Genomic DNA, 15,706 nt, shown 5'->3' with positions numbered 1-15,706 from the left:
TACACTACGCATTTAGTGTGGCCGCAAATCGATGGTATTGGCCTACGGGCGGTATCCCACAGTGAACCATTGTGACCGCTTTGGAAAGCGATCTGAACTCAGATGCACTGGCCAGGTAGACAGGAAAAGCCCCACGAACTTCTGAATTTCATTTCCTGTTTGCCCAGCGTGGAGCTGTGATCAGCATGGGTGGCCATGCAGTCCCAAATCCAAAAAGAGCTCCAGCATGGACCGTACGGGAGATACTGGACCTGATCACTGTATGGGGAGACAAATCTGTTCTATCAGAGCTCCGTTACAGAAGACGAAATGACAAAGCATTTGAAAAAATCTTCAGGCTATGACAGACAGAGGCCACAGCAGGGACTCGGCACAGTGCTGCGTGACAAGCGTAACAGAAAGCCAAAGAATCAAATGGACGCTCATGGAGGGAGGGAGGGGGGACTGAGGACTCCAGCTATCCCACAGTCCCCGCAGTCTCCAAAAAGCATTTGCATTCTTGGCTGAGCTCCCAAAGCCTGTAAGTAAGAGAAGAAACTTTTGAAGTGATAATCAAGATAGCCCAGTACAGACAATTTGATAAGAAGTGTGAGAATACTTACATGGGGAGATAGATTTACTGTTTGTAATGGCTCAGCCATTCCCAATCTCTATTCAAGCCTAAGCTGACTGTATCTAATTTGCATATCAATTCAAGTTCAGCAGTTTCTCGTTGGGAGTCTGGTTTTGAAGCTTTCTGTTGCAAAATTACCACCTTCAGGTCTGTTATTGAGTGACCAGACAGGTTAAAGTGTTCTCCTACTGGTTTTTGAATGTTATGATTCCTGTTGTCTGATTTGCGTCCATTTATTCTTTTGCGTACTGACTGTCCGGTTTGGCCAACATACATGGCAGAGGGGTTGGTAAGACAATTCCCACCTTTTCATGCTCTCTGTATGTGTATATATATCTCCTCACGATATGTTCCATTCTATGTTTCCGAAGAAGTGGGCTGTAGCCCATGAAAGCTTATGCTCAAATAAATTTGTTAGTCTCTTAGGTGCCACAAGTACTCCTGTTCTTTTTGCGGATACAGACTAACACGGCTGCTACTCTGAAACATTTCGTAAAAAAATTACCTTCAGTCATTGTGTTATATTCCTTACTGAATGCCAAAACTAGTGTTTGTTAACTGTTTAGCCGTAATTTTAATGTGGTTAGCTTGTTTTTCCTTAATTCTGATTCAGCAAGGTATTCAAATGAAAAGCTATTGTGATTCATTTCATAGTGACATTTCAAGTTGCTTGCTTTGTAGAGAGCGAACAATGCATTGCAGATAAGGCACAGGAACTTGGCATCTTTAACAGTGAATGCAAAATCTTCCTCCAATTCTAGCTTAAAACTTCGGTTTTCTTCTTCATATTTGCATTTCTTACAATTTTGAAGATGTCGTTGTTAGAATACAGATATTCAGGCCAGCCTGTAAAGGCCTATACTTTAAGAACTTAGGTGTATTTTTATCACTTAGCTAGTTATAGAGGTATAAAACAAAGAAACAAAAAAAAAAAAAATCACAAGTTCGCCTGTGTAAGGGCCTTCTCGCACCAAGATAGCCTAAGAACAAGGCCTCAGGCAAAGCAGCGGAGGCAGCCATAAGCTGGGAAGCATATGGTCACATCCTCACATTCCAAACCAGGCACATTGAAATAAGGTGATATTGGACTGTTAGGAAGATGATCCTGTCCTGATAGTGCCCATCACCACCAGGAAAAGAAACAAATCTTAAGACGGTTAAAGAAAACTTAGTTTGATAGCATCCTGTCCGGCAAGAAATCACTTATCAACGGTTGTGAAATTTTCATTTCTGTATTGTTTTCTCTTTATGGCCCCCAATTTTCTATTGTGAATCTGTCCGGTTCTCTAATTGTTTTTGTCTGCTGATAATTAATTTTGCTAGGTGTAAGCTAATTAGGGTAGTGAGGTATAATTCTCTAACCAATTATGTTACAATATGTTAGGATTGGTTAGTTAAATTTCAGTAAAATGATTGGTTAAGGTATAACTGAGAATATTACTATATAAACTGGGGTCAAACAGGAAGTGAGTTGGAAATTGGAATCATGCTTGCTGGAAATTAATCCGAATAAACATTGCATTGTCTGCACTTCGGACTTCTGGTCTTTTGCTGCTTGCTGTCTGCGTGACAAGAACCAGGAAAGTGGGAGAGTGAAGGGAAAGCCCTCTAACAATTGTCATCCACAAAATAAATATATGGTTAACACTTAAATCTAGAACTATTCAAATGCGACTAATGAACAGTAAACACAGTCTGTATTCTGCAGAATGCAAGCAGATCGTGAGCCTACAAGGTCCACACAGCCCAAGGTCTGAATACAGAATGATGCAATTTCCTGGTATAATGCACATGTGCAAGCTTCTCTTTCTATTGGTCTCACTCTTACATTATTGGGTTCACCAGGGTTTAAATTCTCTTGAACTATTTCCCGGAGGCCACAGAGCCATTTCTCCACCTACCAGATTGGGAAGGTGGGAAAAGCTCAGACCTTCAGCCCTGCGGGAGGCACCTCCAGTCTGGTAGGCAGAAAATGGGCTGGGGGCTCCATGAGCCACACTTTAACAGTAAAAGAGCCACATGCAGCTCACGAGCCGTGGTTTGACCAAGCTTGCTATATATAATAGAAAGAACAGAATGGCCTACAGGGCTGTTATAAACATACAGCTAAGGCGGAATAGGACTCCAAGTGGTCCTTTCCATGATTCCTTGTCTAAATCACTTGGTGTTGGCGGCAGCATGCTGTTCAAGGACAAGGTGGAATTTGTGCCTTGGAAAAGTTTTTAACCTACACTGGTAAAAATAAGCTTAGGGGGTCTTTCATGCAGGTCCCCATATCTGTACCCCAGAGTGGGGAAGGAACCCTGACAAGCATCTTGTGAGAAGGCAGGAGTGAGGAAATCAGAGAGATAGAGTCTAGAGAATGCCACAAATAAGCGGTGGGAGGGAGGAGTTGCAGCCACCATCCAGAATAACTCAGAACTAGGAGAGTGCAACAACCTGAAGGAATGAAAAGTTCTCACCATTCAGTCCCACTGAGCCAGGACACCAACATCGCAGGGTGCAATGCTGACTTCAGAGTGTGGTGGGAAACCTGACAGTAGCACTGAACTCTGGGGTACAGATGTGGGGACCTGCATGAAAGACACCTTGAGCTTATATTCTACCAGCTTCGGTTAAAAACTTCCACAAGGCACAAATTCCTTTCCTGGTCCTTGGACAGTATTGCTGCCACTACCAAAGTGAACTGCACAAAAATTCAGGGACAGGTCACTTGGAATCCCTATCCCCCCAAACCCCTTCACCCCCTTTCCTGGTGAGGCTTGAGAATAATATACAACTGATTGCCTTAGCAATTTGAGTACAGACCAGGACACTAAAATCAATCAGGTTCTTAAAAGAAGAACTTTAGAATGAAGAAAAAAGTAAAAGAATCAAACCTGCAAAATCAGAATGGAAGGTAACTTTACAGGGTAATAAAATGATTTAAAACAGAGGACTCAGCTTCACAGTTACAAAAACAAGAATAAAACTACTTTTGTAGCATAGGAAAATTCACAAGTTAAAACAAAAGATAACCTAATGCATTTCCTTGCCTCCTTCAATTTCTGTGATTTTAGATGGATCATTCTAGGTATATTTTCAGGAGATGTTGTACCGGCTTGGTCTTTCCCTCCATCTGGAGAGGGAACAAACGAAGAGAGCCACAAACAAATCCTCCTCCCACCCCAGATCTGAAAGTATCTTCTATCCTCATTGGTCCTTCTGGTCAGGTGCCAACTAGGTTATTTGAGCTTCTTAACTCGTTACAGGTAAAGTGATTTAGTACGGCTGCCAAAGAGAGATTTTATGCTACCCTTTTCTCTATATTTATGACAGCTACAGATTGCAAAGTCATTGTTAGCAGAAGTCTGGGGAGGTCTGCTCAGATGGCAGAATCTCATGTGCTCTTTCTGGAGAAAGGCTATACTCTTGGATTTTTTCAGAAGCCTGTGCCAGTGAGAGTCAGTTCATATTTACCAGGCATCTTGGAGATTAGAGGACTCCAGGCAAGCTCTTCCCCCTTTGATGCAGCCAGGATAAAGTAATGTGAACACTTCAGGTGCCATTCCTGCAGCAAGCCAGAATAGAGAAACTCAGATCTTTGCAGCAGTGGGGGGGGGAGGTGGGAGGTATGTAGGGGAAGGGCTGCAGGGGCCCACAGCAGATGGAAATAAGGTTAACCTGTTAGATTCCCAGACCCTATTAAAAATGATATCAAAGTAGCCAACAATGCACAAGGAAAGCTGTCCTTTTCCCTGTTTCTGGTGCAGGGACCACACTGCTGTAATCCAGGCACTTTACCTTAGGTCTGGTCTTGTGCCCTAGCTTCAGTCTCCAAGTGGGCTGAGGCCCACTCAGGAAGTAAGCTACAGCACTGGCGCCTGCACTGACTTCTGGGAAGTTTAGGGAATAGGGTATGACTCTGCCCATGGGATGGGGAGTGCAGCCAGGTGTGGGAGCAGGAGGCAGGCAGTCACTGAAACACATATTAAAAAGGCCTGAACATCTGCTGTCTGCCTCAGTTTCATGGGTAGCTTCCCTGTGGGCTCCACATTAACTGGGTCTCAGATTCCCAGGGCCTCTTCTGTCTACCCAGTAACACCTATATCCCAGGCAGCACCTGCGCAACCAGCCCCATGACCATAAGGGAAGCTACAGTGCACAGCCCCTTGGAGCCAGGCCCCTGGAATAAGAAAGAAAGAGGGTAAAGTTACCTCATATTCATCAAAGGGCTCCAGAACCTGTACTCTCTGTCGCTCATCTTCGGGGATAAAGCTGGCGTAGAACTCATTCATATCAATGACACTGCACTTGGCCCATCCCTAAAACAGAGACCCACGTTCCCTCAGGGACAGAGCCATAACCCGCTCCACTCCCTTACAGCAGGGGCTTCACTCCCCCAGTGACAGACTCACAACCTGCTCCCAACCCTAAAACATAGTCATATTGGCAGTGCTGACCAGATTCCCACACAACTGGCTAGCCCGAACATGGACAGCTCAGTCCCCATGGCGGGGGCATACCTCCTGGCTGCAGGATTCACATCCTGAGCATGTTGCTATGACTAGCTCAGAGTTGACACTCACTGCACCTCAGCTAATACGTCCTGAACTTGTGAGACTCTCTGAGGAATGCAGCTTCACCACAATGAGCATATACTAGCTCCTGCATGGAGAAAGCTGTCAGACAAGGGAAGGTGCTCTAAGAGACTGGGCATGGGGAGAGGAGGCCATGTGGCTGCGGGAGAGGGTAGCGCATCTTATGTCTGGCCTGGTTCTGACCAACCCACAACAAAGCCCAGTGGGATCATCCCTGCCTTCTGAAGTTATGTTCTTTCCCAGATGGCTCAGACCCCATACCTGCTCCAGGACCATAATCACCTACCCGCTGGAGAAAGCGTCTCCTCTGCGCCTCACAATTGGGATACTGGGCTAGGGTGTGCAACACAGAGTTCAGCCGGCTGAAGTGCTGCTGCATGATGCGACCAAAGGGGTCCTCGGGGTGCATCTGCTCATAGACCACAAACTGTGCACAGGAGAAGTGCTGAGCTGCCCACTGGATCAAAGCATCCGACCTGTCAGAGCAACACGCAGAGGAGAGAAATTAAGAAGGCTGTGGCCCCAGCAGGGATGGGAGCAGACACCAGGATCCTTTCTGCAGATCCACAGAGGGGGCCACTGGAGGTGGTTCTTCTGTTTGGAGGGAAGTATGCTGAGCAGAGATGCCTCTGGTGCTGGGAAGCTACAAGAGCCCTCCCCCAGCTGCCCAGAGAGCTCGAGGAGCTGCCAGGATCCAGAGCCATTCCCATTTGAGATGTAGTTCTGCACATTACCAACTTAATGAAGGGATTTACCCCATGGCAGCTCAATTAAGTAGCTACCAGTGGCTTCCACAATTCACCCAGGGAACAGCAAAAAGGCTCTAAATACAGGTCTCCAGGATCAGAATTCCCTCTCTCAGACCCTCTTCACATACTAATACTGTCCTCACTGCACCCACTTAGGCACCTAGCTAACAGGGAAAAGAGTGAGCCAGCCAACCTGCTGATCTCCATGTAAGTGAGCACCACTTCTGCTAAAAGCATGGTGGGAACCTCAGGGTCCAGGCCTGCCTCCTTTAGGGCTTGCTCCAGCTTAGACAGGTCAGATAAATCCACTCCCAGCAATTTATAATCCTCCACAGCAAAGCTCATGGCTCCTGGGGGAAAACAATCAAGATACCCTCATTACAACACTAACCTCTTGCTGATATGCTGGCAGCAGCAGCGACAGGAACACCCACACAAGAGACAACCCACTCTCAACAGTGTCACCACCCCCACTGACAGCATGTGGGGGCATAAGTTTAGTTCCCTTTAAGTTGCGCAGCTGCACAGCAGCTTATTAAGGGCAGAACAGATGTTTAGGGATGTGTCAGGGAGAGGCGACCCTCCCCCAGCCCCGGACCTGCCCTGGCCTGGACCTGCTGCTGCCGGGGGAGAGATGCCTCTCTCCCCACTGCAGCCCCAGGGCAGCCTGCACTCCAAACCCCTCATCCCTGGCCCCACCCCTGAGCCCACACCATCCCACCCCAATCCTCTGCCCCAGCCCTGAGCCCCTTCTCACACTCCAAACCCCTTGGCTCCACTCCTGCCTCATGAATTTTGTTATGTGCACCAGTATGGAGGTGATGTGTCACACATCACCTCCATACTAGTGCACATAAAATTAATTCCACCCATGTGTGGGAAAAATTAGAGGGAACACTGGGCAGGAGACTGGGAAAACCTGTGCCACAGACTCCCATCACTAATAGGCCACAGAGAGACAATGTCAAGAATGGTCTGCAAAAGGCCCAGGAAACTTACAACCAGTGTATTCTCAATATCCCTTGTGCATACTCCACCTATATACTCTGCTTCTGAGGACAGGTAAATTGCATTCTGGCTAGCCTGCTGCAGCCAGAAACGTCATACCTGATTCTCTCCTTCCAACTCCTCCCACAACCATGGCCAGGTCCTTTGTACCCTTGATAAGAGCAGCTTTTCGGCTTGTTACACTTGGGAAATCTACTTCATACACCACAGTGCAACTCAGAAGACCCACAGCCTTGAGGCGGAAATACAGGGAGTCAAAGCCAGCACCAAAAGAAAGGATCTGCATGGGGATATAAAAAAAAAAAAAAAAAAAAAAAAAAAAGAGAAATTTTATTTAACTCCAGCAGCAGCCTGGGTATTTGCAGGGCACAAAGCACCAAAGTATGTAGATGCCAACATCCATCGGGCATTAGCCTGGCATGGCAAAGTAGTAGGAACGTGTATATAGACAGTGCCCCTCTCCCAATGATTTTGTCTCCTCTGCCCAGGCTCAAAGAACTAAAGTGGGCAACTAATGGTGCCAGTCTCATATACCCATCTGTGCCTTCCTGGGAGGGGATCACAGGGGATATGCCACCCTAATGCAGACCACAGACACCAAAGAGGTCTTCCCAGACCCACAATGGGAGCTCAGCCCCTGCACTCCTCTCCCAGAGAATTCACCTGTCTCCTGGGGTGGCCTTGACTCTGTCGCAGAAACTCTTGCACACAATGATCCACAGCTCGGGCCCGGACATAGTAACCCCTAGGAAATAAAATCCAACTGTTGTATCCAGATTTCCCCTTTCACTCAAAAGCACTACACTTCCCAGCTGGTGGGAACCTCACTCCTTACGTTCAGAACCCATTCCTTTCCCAAAAGGTGTTATTCCCACCTCTTCTACTTCACACCTCTGTGATTCCCCTGTGCTGCAGAAGAGCATGCATAGCCCATTCCTACTATTCTGGCCTCTGAAGTAGAGTAGGCAGTTTGGAGCTTGCTTCCTTTCCCCTTTGCTGCCTCCAGTTTGGTAAATGTGCTTCTCACAGCCCAGCTGCTACCACTGTCCTTCCTTCATAAGGCCACTCTAGGCCTCCTGAGGATAAGGGGAGGGCAGAGCTGGTAGCTGAGCAGTGGGGAAGTATGCCCAGGATGTCCTCTGAAGTGAAATAGCCCATTCATTACCACTGGTGTTCTCCTCCCCATCTCCTAGTCTCAGCATTACATGTCTGTGGCCTGCACCAAGCATGCATATTCCCAGCTCCCAGCACAGACCCAGTCAATTGTGTATAATGCTGGAAATCAATGGGCCTCTATTGGCACAGAACTTATTCATCTTGACCAAGACTCCCTTGCCATCCTCTCTGGTGTCATTTTCATCTTGACAGCTAGACCCTCCCACATAAGCCTCTACTACACCAGGCAAAAGACAGACTGAGAGCACTAACATTCATATCACACAAATCTCCCTAGAGGAGGATTTGAACTCTTCATCCTTTAATTTAAGGAGCAGTGTCTGTTCCCCTAAGGATTCAAATGAGTAAATCGTAAAAGAGCTACTAACAAAACAACCTTTAAGCAGTGGTGCTAAAGTTTTATAGAGCAGCAAGTTTTGAAATATTTCTAAACTGGGACAATCCATTGACAGATTTTATGAAAGTTAATAGCCTTCTTCCCTAGATCTGTGGAAAAAAAGTTTAACTGTGATGGGGTGTCCACATCACATGAGCCCTGAGCATGGTAATGTGTGCCAGAAAGGGCCAATTAACCTTATATGCTGCAGGGGAAGCAGACACTGATAAGGTTTAATGGCAGATGAAGCCCAGCTGAGGGAAGGAGCAGGGATAGGAGTGTAATGCCAGGAAGTGAGAGAAGGAGAGGGCGCAGGATGACTTCTGCAGTCACTCACTAGACTGAAAGAGAGTTGGCCAAGGTCAAGGAGTAAATCCACAGACAGGATAAGCCCTGGATCCTGCCTTGGACTAGGGAATTTGACAAGTGGTTAAGAAGGTGAAGTAGCCACAGAGAGGGGCAGAAGCTCCAGTGGTAAACCCACAGATATGCAAAGAGATAAATAGGTGGAGCAGGGAAGAGCCCAGGGAAACAGCAACCGGGTCTGAGACTTAGCAGACCTAGGTTGCTAGTTATAGGGTCCCTGGGCTAGAACTACAGGAGCAGATGGGCCCAGGTTCCCCTACTAGCCACTGCAAAAGTGGCAAACAAACTGGAGTTGAAACAGAAGATTGCCTGAAACAGAACAAGGACAGCTTGTCGGGTGGGACTGTGTTACCTCAGAACTGGAGGACTATACAGTGACTTGGCCAAACTGATGAGTCATGAAAGAGGAGCACCCTGAGTCCCGGAGAGAGAGGCCACAGCACAAGCAACAGAAAGGGGTGTGAAATGGGCGCAAGGGCTAATTCTCAAAGCCAGCCATAAGGAGGTGCACCTGCAGTGAGTGGAACTCTGTTACACCATCTGAAAATTTTAAAACCCATCTTTGGGGGGAGCCTATAAATCAGGAACTCCATTACCAAATGACACTAAAACTGTACCCTAAAATATACTTGTGCCCCTGTTATTGCACTGTAATGTTTAGGACAATCTCACTGTGCACATGGATCTTAGAATACTCAGGAAAAATTACCTCAACATTGAGCATAGCTTTCTGCTCAATGACGACAGTACCTTTCTATTAAGAAAAAGAATGACCAAGACTGAAGGCCAGGTTATGATTTACTGACAGTACAGAGCAATGGAAGCTCTACCCACAAAATAAAAATCAAAGCAATCCCCCCTCCCACTAAGTAACAGTAGCCTCTTCCAAAGGATAGCAAGAACCAAACAAACAAACTGAAGCCTGTTCCTCACCAATGAATCAGCGGCGCTCGTCTGCATCTCTTTGTAACGAAGTACTGTAGGAAGCCATCATGGATGTAGCCAAGAGCAGCGGTGGAGCATTTACTGACAATACTGCTGTCATTAGTGCCCTGAATCTGAACAGGGAACAAGGAGAAGGATTGCTCACTCACATTCTGTCTGCTGATGTCTACCTAGGAGTAGCCATAAGAAAATAGCTGGATCTAAACAGGGCAGCGCAGGCCCTTTCCTCCTTTACAAACCAAGTTAATTCATCCCTTGGAGACTCACAAGCCCAGTGAGTTTCCTCAGTGTCCACGTGAAACATGCTGCCCGGCAGCAGGACTAGGGCACTGACAGACTACACACTTCTGCTGTACCCATAGATGCACTCTCCCTTCCCACCATACCAGTCTTGGGGACTCACCAACAGCTTGTGTGAGGTCAGGAGACTAGAGCATCAGTGACCCAACATGCAGTCCAAGTCTGATGCATAAACTCTTTGTGCCACAGTGTAAACCTATGCCACAGGCATCAGAGGCAGAGAGAGTTCCTCTCTTCTTCTGTAAAGACTGCAAAGCTGTACTAGAAAGGGAGTCAGGACCTTGTTCAGGATCCTGAACACAGCTCTTGCCCCACTCCATGATGGCAGAACACTGCCATCATCAATGAAGTTACACTAGGAAAATATGTAATATTTATACTGTGATTTAGCAGCTAAGGAGAAGCCAGCCTCCTCCCTGCAGAGACCTCTACCCCAGGACCCAAGACAACAAAAAGTGCCTCAACAGGCCCCACCTCATCCTCACTGCTTCCTCCTGACTGTTTCCACAGGCCAATGGTTCTCAACCAGGGGTACGCAGAGGTCTTCCAGGGGGTATATTAACTCATCTAGATAGTTGCCTAATTTTACAACAGGCTACATAAAAAGCACTAGCAAACTCAGTACAAACTACAATTTCATACAATGACTTGTTTATACTGTTCTATATACCATACACTGAAATGTAACTACAATATTTATATTCCAATTGATTTTATAATTATATGGTAAAAATGAGAAATTAAGCAATTTTTAGATAATAGTGTGCTGTGACATTTTTGTATTGTTATGTCCGATCTTGTAAGCAAGCAGTTTTTAAGTGAGGTGAAACTTGGGGGTATGAAAGACAAATCAGACCCCTGGAAGGGGTACAGTAAACTGGAAAAGTTGAGAGCCACTGGTCTAAAAACTGCCAAGGATAGGAATTGAATTCACAGAATGTGCATATAGTTCATGACCACAGAATGTAACCTTGAGCCCACCCAATTACTCTGACAGACTTCTTGTAAACCCTCTAGCTTGCATCAGAGCCCCAGTCACTACTCCTCAGGGAATTCTGAGCCAAGAAATTAAAAATTCTGCAAATTTTGTCAAAACAACACAATATAATCATGCCATTTTCAATTATGTTGGTAATTTATTTCAAAATACCTATCAGCAAATATGCCTGTAACAATACAGACAACAAAAGATTCAGAAAAATTTTTTTGACAAATAGATTCCTTACAAGCATATTAGCACATCTATAGGGCTCCACAGAGTAGATGGTAATACACCTCTACCCCAATAAAATGTGACCTGATATAACTCAAATTCGGATACAATGCAGTAAAGCAGCGCTCCAGGGGAGCGAGGCTGCGCGCTCCAGCGGATCAAAGCAAGTTCAATATAACGCAGTTTCACCTATAAACGGTAAGATTTTTTGGCTCCTGAGTGTAGTAAGATGAGGCCCTGAAACATAAACTCTGGTGTCAGAGGTCTAGTCTGAGGCCTAAAGCCTGAACCAAAGTACTTCCAGGCACTGCTAAGCAAAAGCTGGGCTGTGAGCCAGAGGCAGGCCTCATTCACAGAAATTAGTGAGAACAGGGTTGTTAGAAGCAGGTGTGTTCACACATAAGGGCTAATAAGAGGCACTTGTGCCAAGATGGCACCTGGACAGCCTGATACAAGGACACCCCATAGACATAACAAGGAACAGGCAGGTGCATCTTAAAGACAGGACAGCATGATGGATAGATCTGTATGTCTGGATCTGGAACAACATGATCAAAGCAGAGACAGCACCCTAATGAGCCAAGAGGCTGTACCTCAATACGTCAGGAGGGATGAGTAATCTGTCCACTCACTCACTCATGCCCGTCACCCCAATCGGGGTATGGGCCGCCAACCACAGATCTCCAGAGTCCTCTATCCTGGGCCATTCGCTCTAGCTGGTTCCAGGTATAGCCCATTTTTTTGCTATCAGCCTGAAGGTTGCGTCGCCAGGTGTTTCTTGGACGGCCTCTTTTCCGCTTGCCTTGGGGGTTCCACCGCAGTGCCTGTCTGGTGATGTTAGTTGGCTACTTACGTAGTGTATGTCCTATCCAACCCCACCTTCTCCTTCTGATTTCTTCCTCTGCTGGGAGTTGACAGGTCCTCTCCAAGAGGTGGATATTACTGATGGTGTCTGGCCAGCGGATCTGGAGAATCCTTCTGAGGCAGCTATTAATGAAGGTCTGGATCTTCCTGATGGTTGTTTTGGTTGTCCTCCAGGTTTCAGCTCCATACAGTAGGACTGATTTCACATTGGAGTTGACAGTCGGATTTTTATTGCCAAAGACAGCTCTCTGGAGCTCCAGATGTTCTTGAGCTGTAAGAAGGCTGCTCTTGCCTTACCAATCCTTACTTTGATGTCTGCTTCTGTGCCACCCTGCTGGTCGATGATGCTACCTAGGTAGGTGAAGGACTGCACTTCTTCCAGGGGGCTTCCATTCAGTGTGACTGGGTCATTGCTGATGGAGTTAATCCTAAGGATCTTGGTCTTGTCCTTGTGAATGTTGAGGCCAACCTGTGATGATGTGGCTGCCACTACGTTGGTCTTCTCTTGCATCTGCTGTTTACTGTGCGAAAGGAGTGCAAGGTCGTCAGCAAAGTCCAGGTCATCAAGCTGGGTCCACAACGTCCACTGGATTCCGTTCCTACACTCGTAAGTGGATGTCTTCATAATCCAATCGATGACAAGGAGAAAGAGAAGTGGTGACAACAAGCATCCTTGCCTGACTCCAGTTTGCACCTGGAAGCTGTTAGTAAGCTGCCCTCCATGGATCACTCTACAGTGTATACCGTCATATGAGTTCTTGATCAGGTTGACCACCTTTGCTGGGATGCTGTAGTGCCGAAGGAGCTTCCAGAAGGTCTCTCGATCCACACTATCGAACGCTTTCTCATAATCAACAAAGTTGATGTACAACGAGGAGTTCCACTCCATAGACTGCTCAACTATGATGCGAAGCGTTGCTATCTGGTCCGTGCATGATCTATTCTGCTGGAAACCTGCCTGTTCATCTCGTAGCTGTGGATCAACGGCATCTTTCATTCTCTCTAAGAGGACTCGGTTGAAGACAATCTGTCCTGTAACTGTATAAAAGTAGATCCCGGAGTGCATATCTTTGTCCAGCCTAGGGGGCAGTGGAAAGTCCCACCACTGACTGAGCTGTGTCCATTGCCAGGGGGCACATATTTGTAGTATGTCCTGTAGAGTCTATAGGAAACTATTACTGTGCTTTGTCTGGCAACAAACCTGGCTCGGGTTCCTTCGTACCTTACTAGAGTCTGTGATCTTTGAGGGTTCTCTCGGGGTTTGCTGTGTCAGCTATCTGTGCAGAGCCGGGACAGCACACAGAGGGAACACGCATGCAGCCGACTGTTATCATTGAACAAGAGCAGAGCTACACACAGGTAGCTACTAACAACACCAAGGACAGCATTATATCAGGGTAGAGATGTACTAATATTTCCATGTATGTCAAGCACAGAAGACTTTAAAGGTATGGTGACAAAGCAAAGAAAAACTGCAGCTGGCCCATGCCAGCCAACTTGGGCTCATAGGGCTCAGGCTGCAGGGCTGTTTCAGGCTGCTCTGCAGAATTCTGGGCTTGGACTAAAGCTGGAACTCTGGTACCCTCCCACCCTGCAGAGTCCTAGAGCCTGGGCTCCATCAATGAAACAAAGACCTCAGGGTCCTGCCTCTCTGTGCCAGGGGCATCACAAGAGTGAGCAAGAGGGATAGATTTTCACAAGCACACCCAGCCTGAGGGATAGGTCAGTGGTTTGAGCATTGGCCTGCTAAACCCAGGGTTGTGAGTTCAATCCTTGAGGAGGCCACATAGGGATCTGGGGCAAAATCAATACTTGGGCCTGCTAGTGAAAGCAGGGGGCTGGACTTGACCTTTCAGAGTCCCGTCCAGCTCTATGAGATAGGTATATCTCCATATATATGTATAGCCCTCCAATCCAGGTGTGGGGCAAGCAGGCTCAGCTCAGCAGTATCCAAGTGTGGCGGGGCTTAGTTTGAGGTCCATGTGGGGGAGGATCTGGATACACAGGGTCTTGTTGGGGGGTTATGGATGCAGGGGAATGAGACTCTGTAGGGGTATGCATACAGTGGCTGGGGAACAATGAGGTCAGCAGGCAGGGGGCTATAGGGAGCTTCCTGCAACCAGGGGAGATTTCTGGAGGCAGCTCTGACCTGGCCCCAGGGGCAGCCCATGCAAGGGAAGAAGTAGTCCTATCCTCCCACAGCCAGGACTAGCAGTTGGACCTGCTCAGGCATCCTCAGCTCCAGGTGCACTGCAATAGCAAGTGACACAGCCCCTACATCTCTGTCAGGTGCTCCAGGTATCAAAACGAAGGTGCCTACACTGCCCAGGAGGAGAAGCAAAGAAATCTGCCAGGGACATGAATTCTGCACATGAGTAATGGTGCAAAGTTTCCCCAGAAGTATTTGTAAGGGAAAATTGAGTAGGTCCAAGATAACTTTAATTAAAATAACTGTGTACAAGGAGCAGGAGAAGAGAAAGAATGAAAAATGCCAGTCTTGTGAAATGAAATGTAAATGTAATCGCTAGAAGCCTTAACAGCAAAAGTATAACCTGATAATAAACAGGAAAGCTTGTTGCTTTTGTGTTCCTAATAACGAGCTGTTTTTCTGTTTAAAAGGATATTACGATTGAAGTGTTTGACTAAATGTGAAGCTTCTGTGTTCCCTTGTTAGACAGACCAGCTAGGCTGGCTGTGTCTCCCTGCATGCTTGTAATAAAGTGGGCCTCAGGCTGTTTTGATCCAAACACAATGTGTGGTTAATTTTTCACCACATAAGTCATGCTGCACATGCACATTTCACTCTCTTTGGAGCAACAGTTTATTTCCAAGCTGAGACAGAGTTCTTAACCCTCAATATTTGAAATACTGATTTCCCCAATTGGTGCTATACTCTAGCTCACCATTTCTCAAATGCGGCCACCGGGAGATTTTCTTGCACCCACAGCCTCTTGGGCAGTGACTGGGGAGGCAGGGCAAAGCAGTGGATCCTCCCTCAAGGCCACCTCCCCACCTGAAGCCACAAATGCCAGAGAAGCAAGTAGCCAGTGAGTTCATTACCTTCCTTGGGCTTCGGGCTTCAGACCTGGGGTGGCAGGCAGCAGGCTCCAGTTGTGAAGCTTCGGGTTCTGGCCTTGAGCTCACCACACACACACACTCCTCATCGCCCCTGACCCCCGCTGTTTCTCCCAGCCCTGGTACTCTGGCCACCATCAGCCAGGCTCTGGTCTCGGGACTCTGGCCACACAGGCGCTGGCTCCAGCTCTGGCCTCGCCCCCACACATCGCCCCTGGCCCCCACTGTCATGACAGGCTCCCACCCGGCTTCCCATCACCCCGCTGCCCTGACACCCCTGACGGGGCCCCGAGCGCACAACAGCAGTTACGAGCAGGCGGATCTGCCGCTGTGCGCCACCCCCTAGCGAGGCGGAGACGCCCAGGCTCGAGCTCCGGGGGCGAGGGGATGGGCCCGCTGCACGGACCCGCCCTGGCGAACGGGCTCGGCAGCGCCCCCAGC

General features: G+C 47.5%; 1 protein-coding gene across 11 annotated transcripts in view; it reads right to left on the bottom strand.

Annotated features, from left to right (window-relative positions):
* The window catches only part of LCMT2 (leucine carboxyl methyltransferase 2), an 83,668-nt gene that overhangs the window by 67,714 nt on the left and 248 nt on the right, over positions 1-15,706 (bottom strand). For 3 of the 11 annotated variants that reach the window (XM_050924493.1, XM_050924422.1, XM_050924483.1), the window contains exons 1-8: positions 15,251-15,582; positions 9,802-9,926; positions 7,614-7,695; positions 7,050-7,230; positions 6,136-6,292; positions 5,480-5,669; positions 4,810-4,917; positions 4,073-4,163 (exon numbers count right to left, since the gene is read on the bottom strand). In XM_050924493.1, coding sequence (XP_050780450.1) covers positions 4,073-4,163; positions 4,810-4,917; positions 5,480-5,669; positions 6,136-6,292; positions 7,050-7,230; positions 7,614-7,695; positions 9,802-9,926; positions 15,251-15,496 — 1,180 coding nt within the window. In that variant the 5' untranslated portion in view covers positions 15,497-15,582. Of the gene's footprint in view, positions 1-4,072; positions 4,164-4,809; positions 4,918-5,479; positions 5,670-6,135; positions 6,293-7,049; positions 7,231-7,613; positions 7,696-9,801; positions 9,927-15,250; positions 15,586-15,706 lie in introns of those variants that run through there. The other 8 variants (XR_007769537.1, XR_007769538.1, XM_050924432.1 and 5 more) reach the window with 7 other exon arrangements.

Source organism: Gopherus flavomarginatus, chromosome 1, assembly GCF_025201925.1.
Source record: "Gopherus flavomarginatus isolate rGopFla2 chromosome 1, rGopFla2.mat.asm, whole genome shotgun sequence".
Classification (NCBI taxonomy): Eukaryota; Metazoa; Chordata; order Testudines; family Testudinidae; genus Gopherus; species Gopherus flavomarginatus.
Note: the sequence above shows the minus strand (reverse complement) of the source record. Positions and strands in the feature narration are given on the sequence as shown.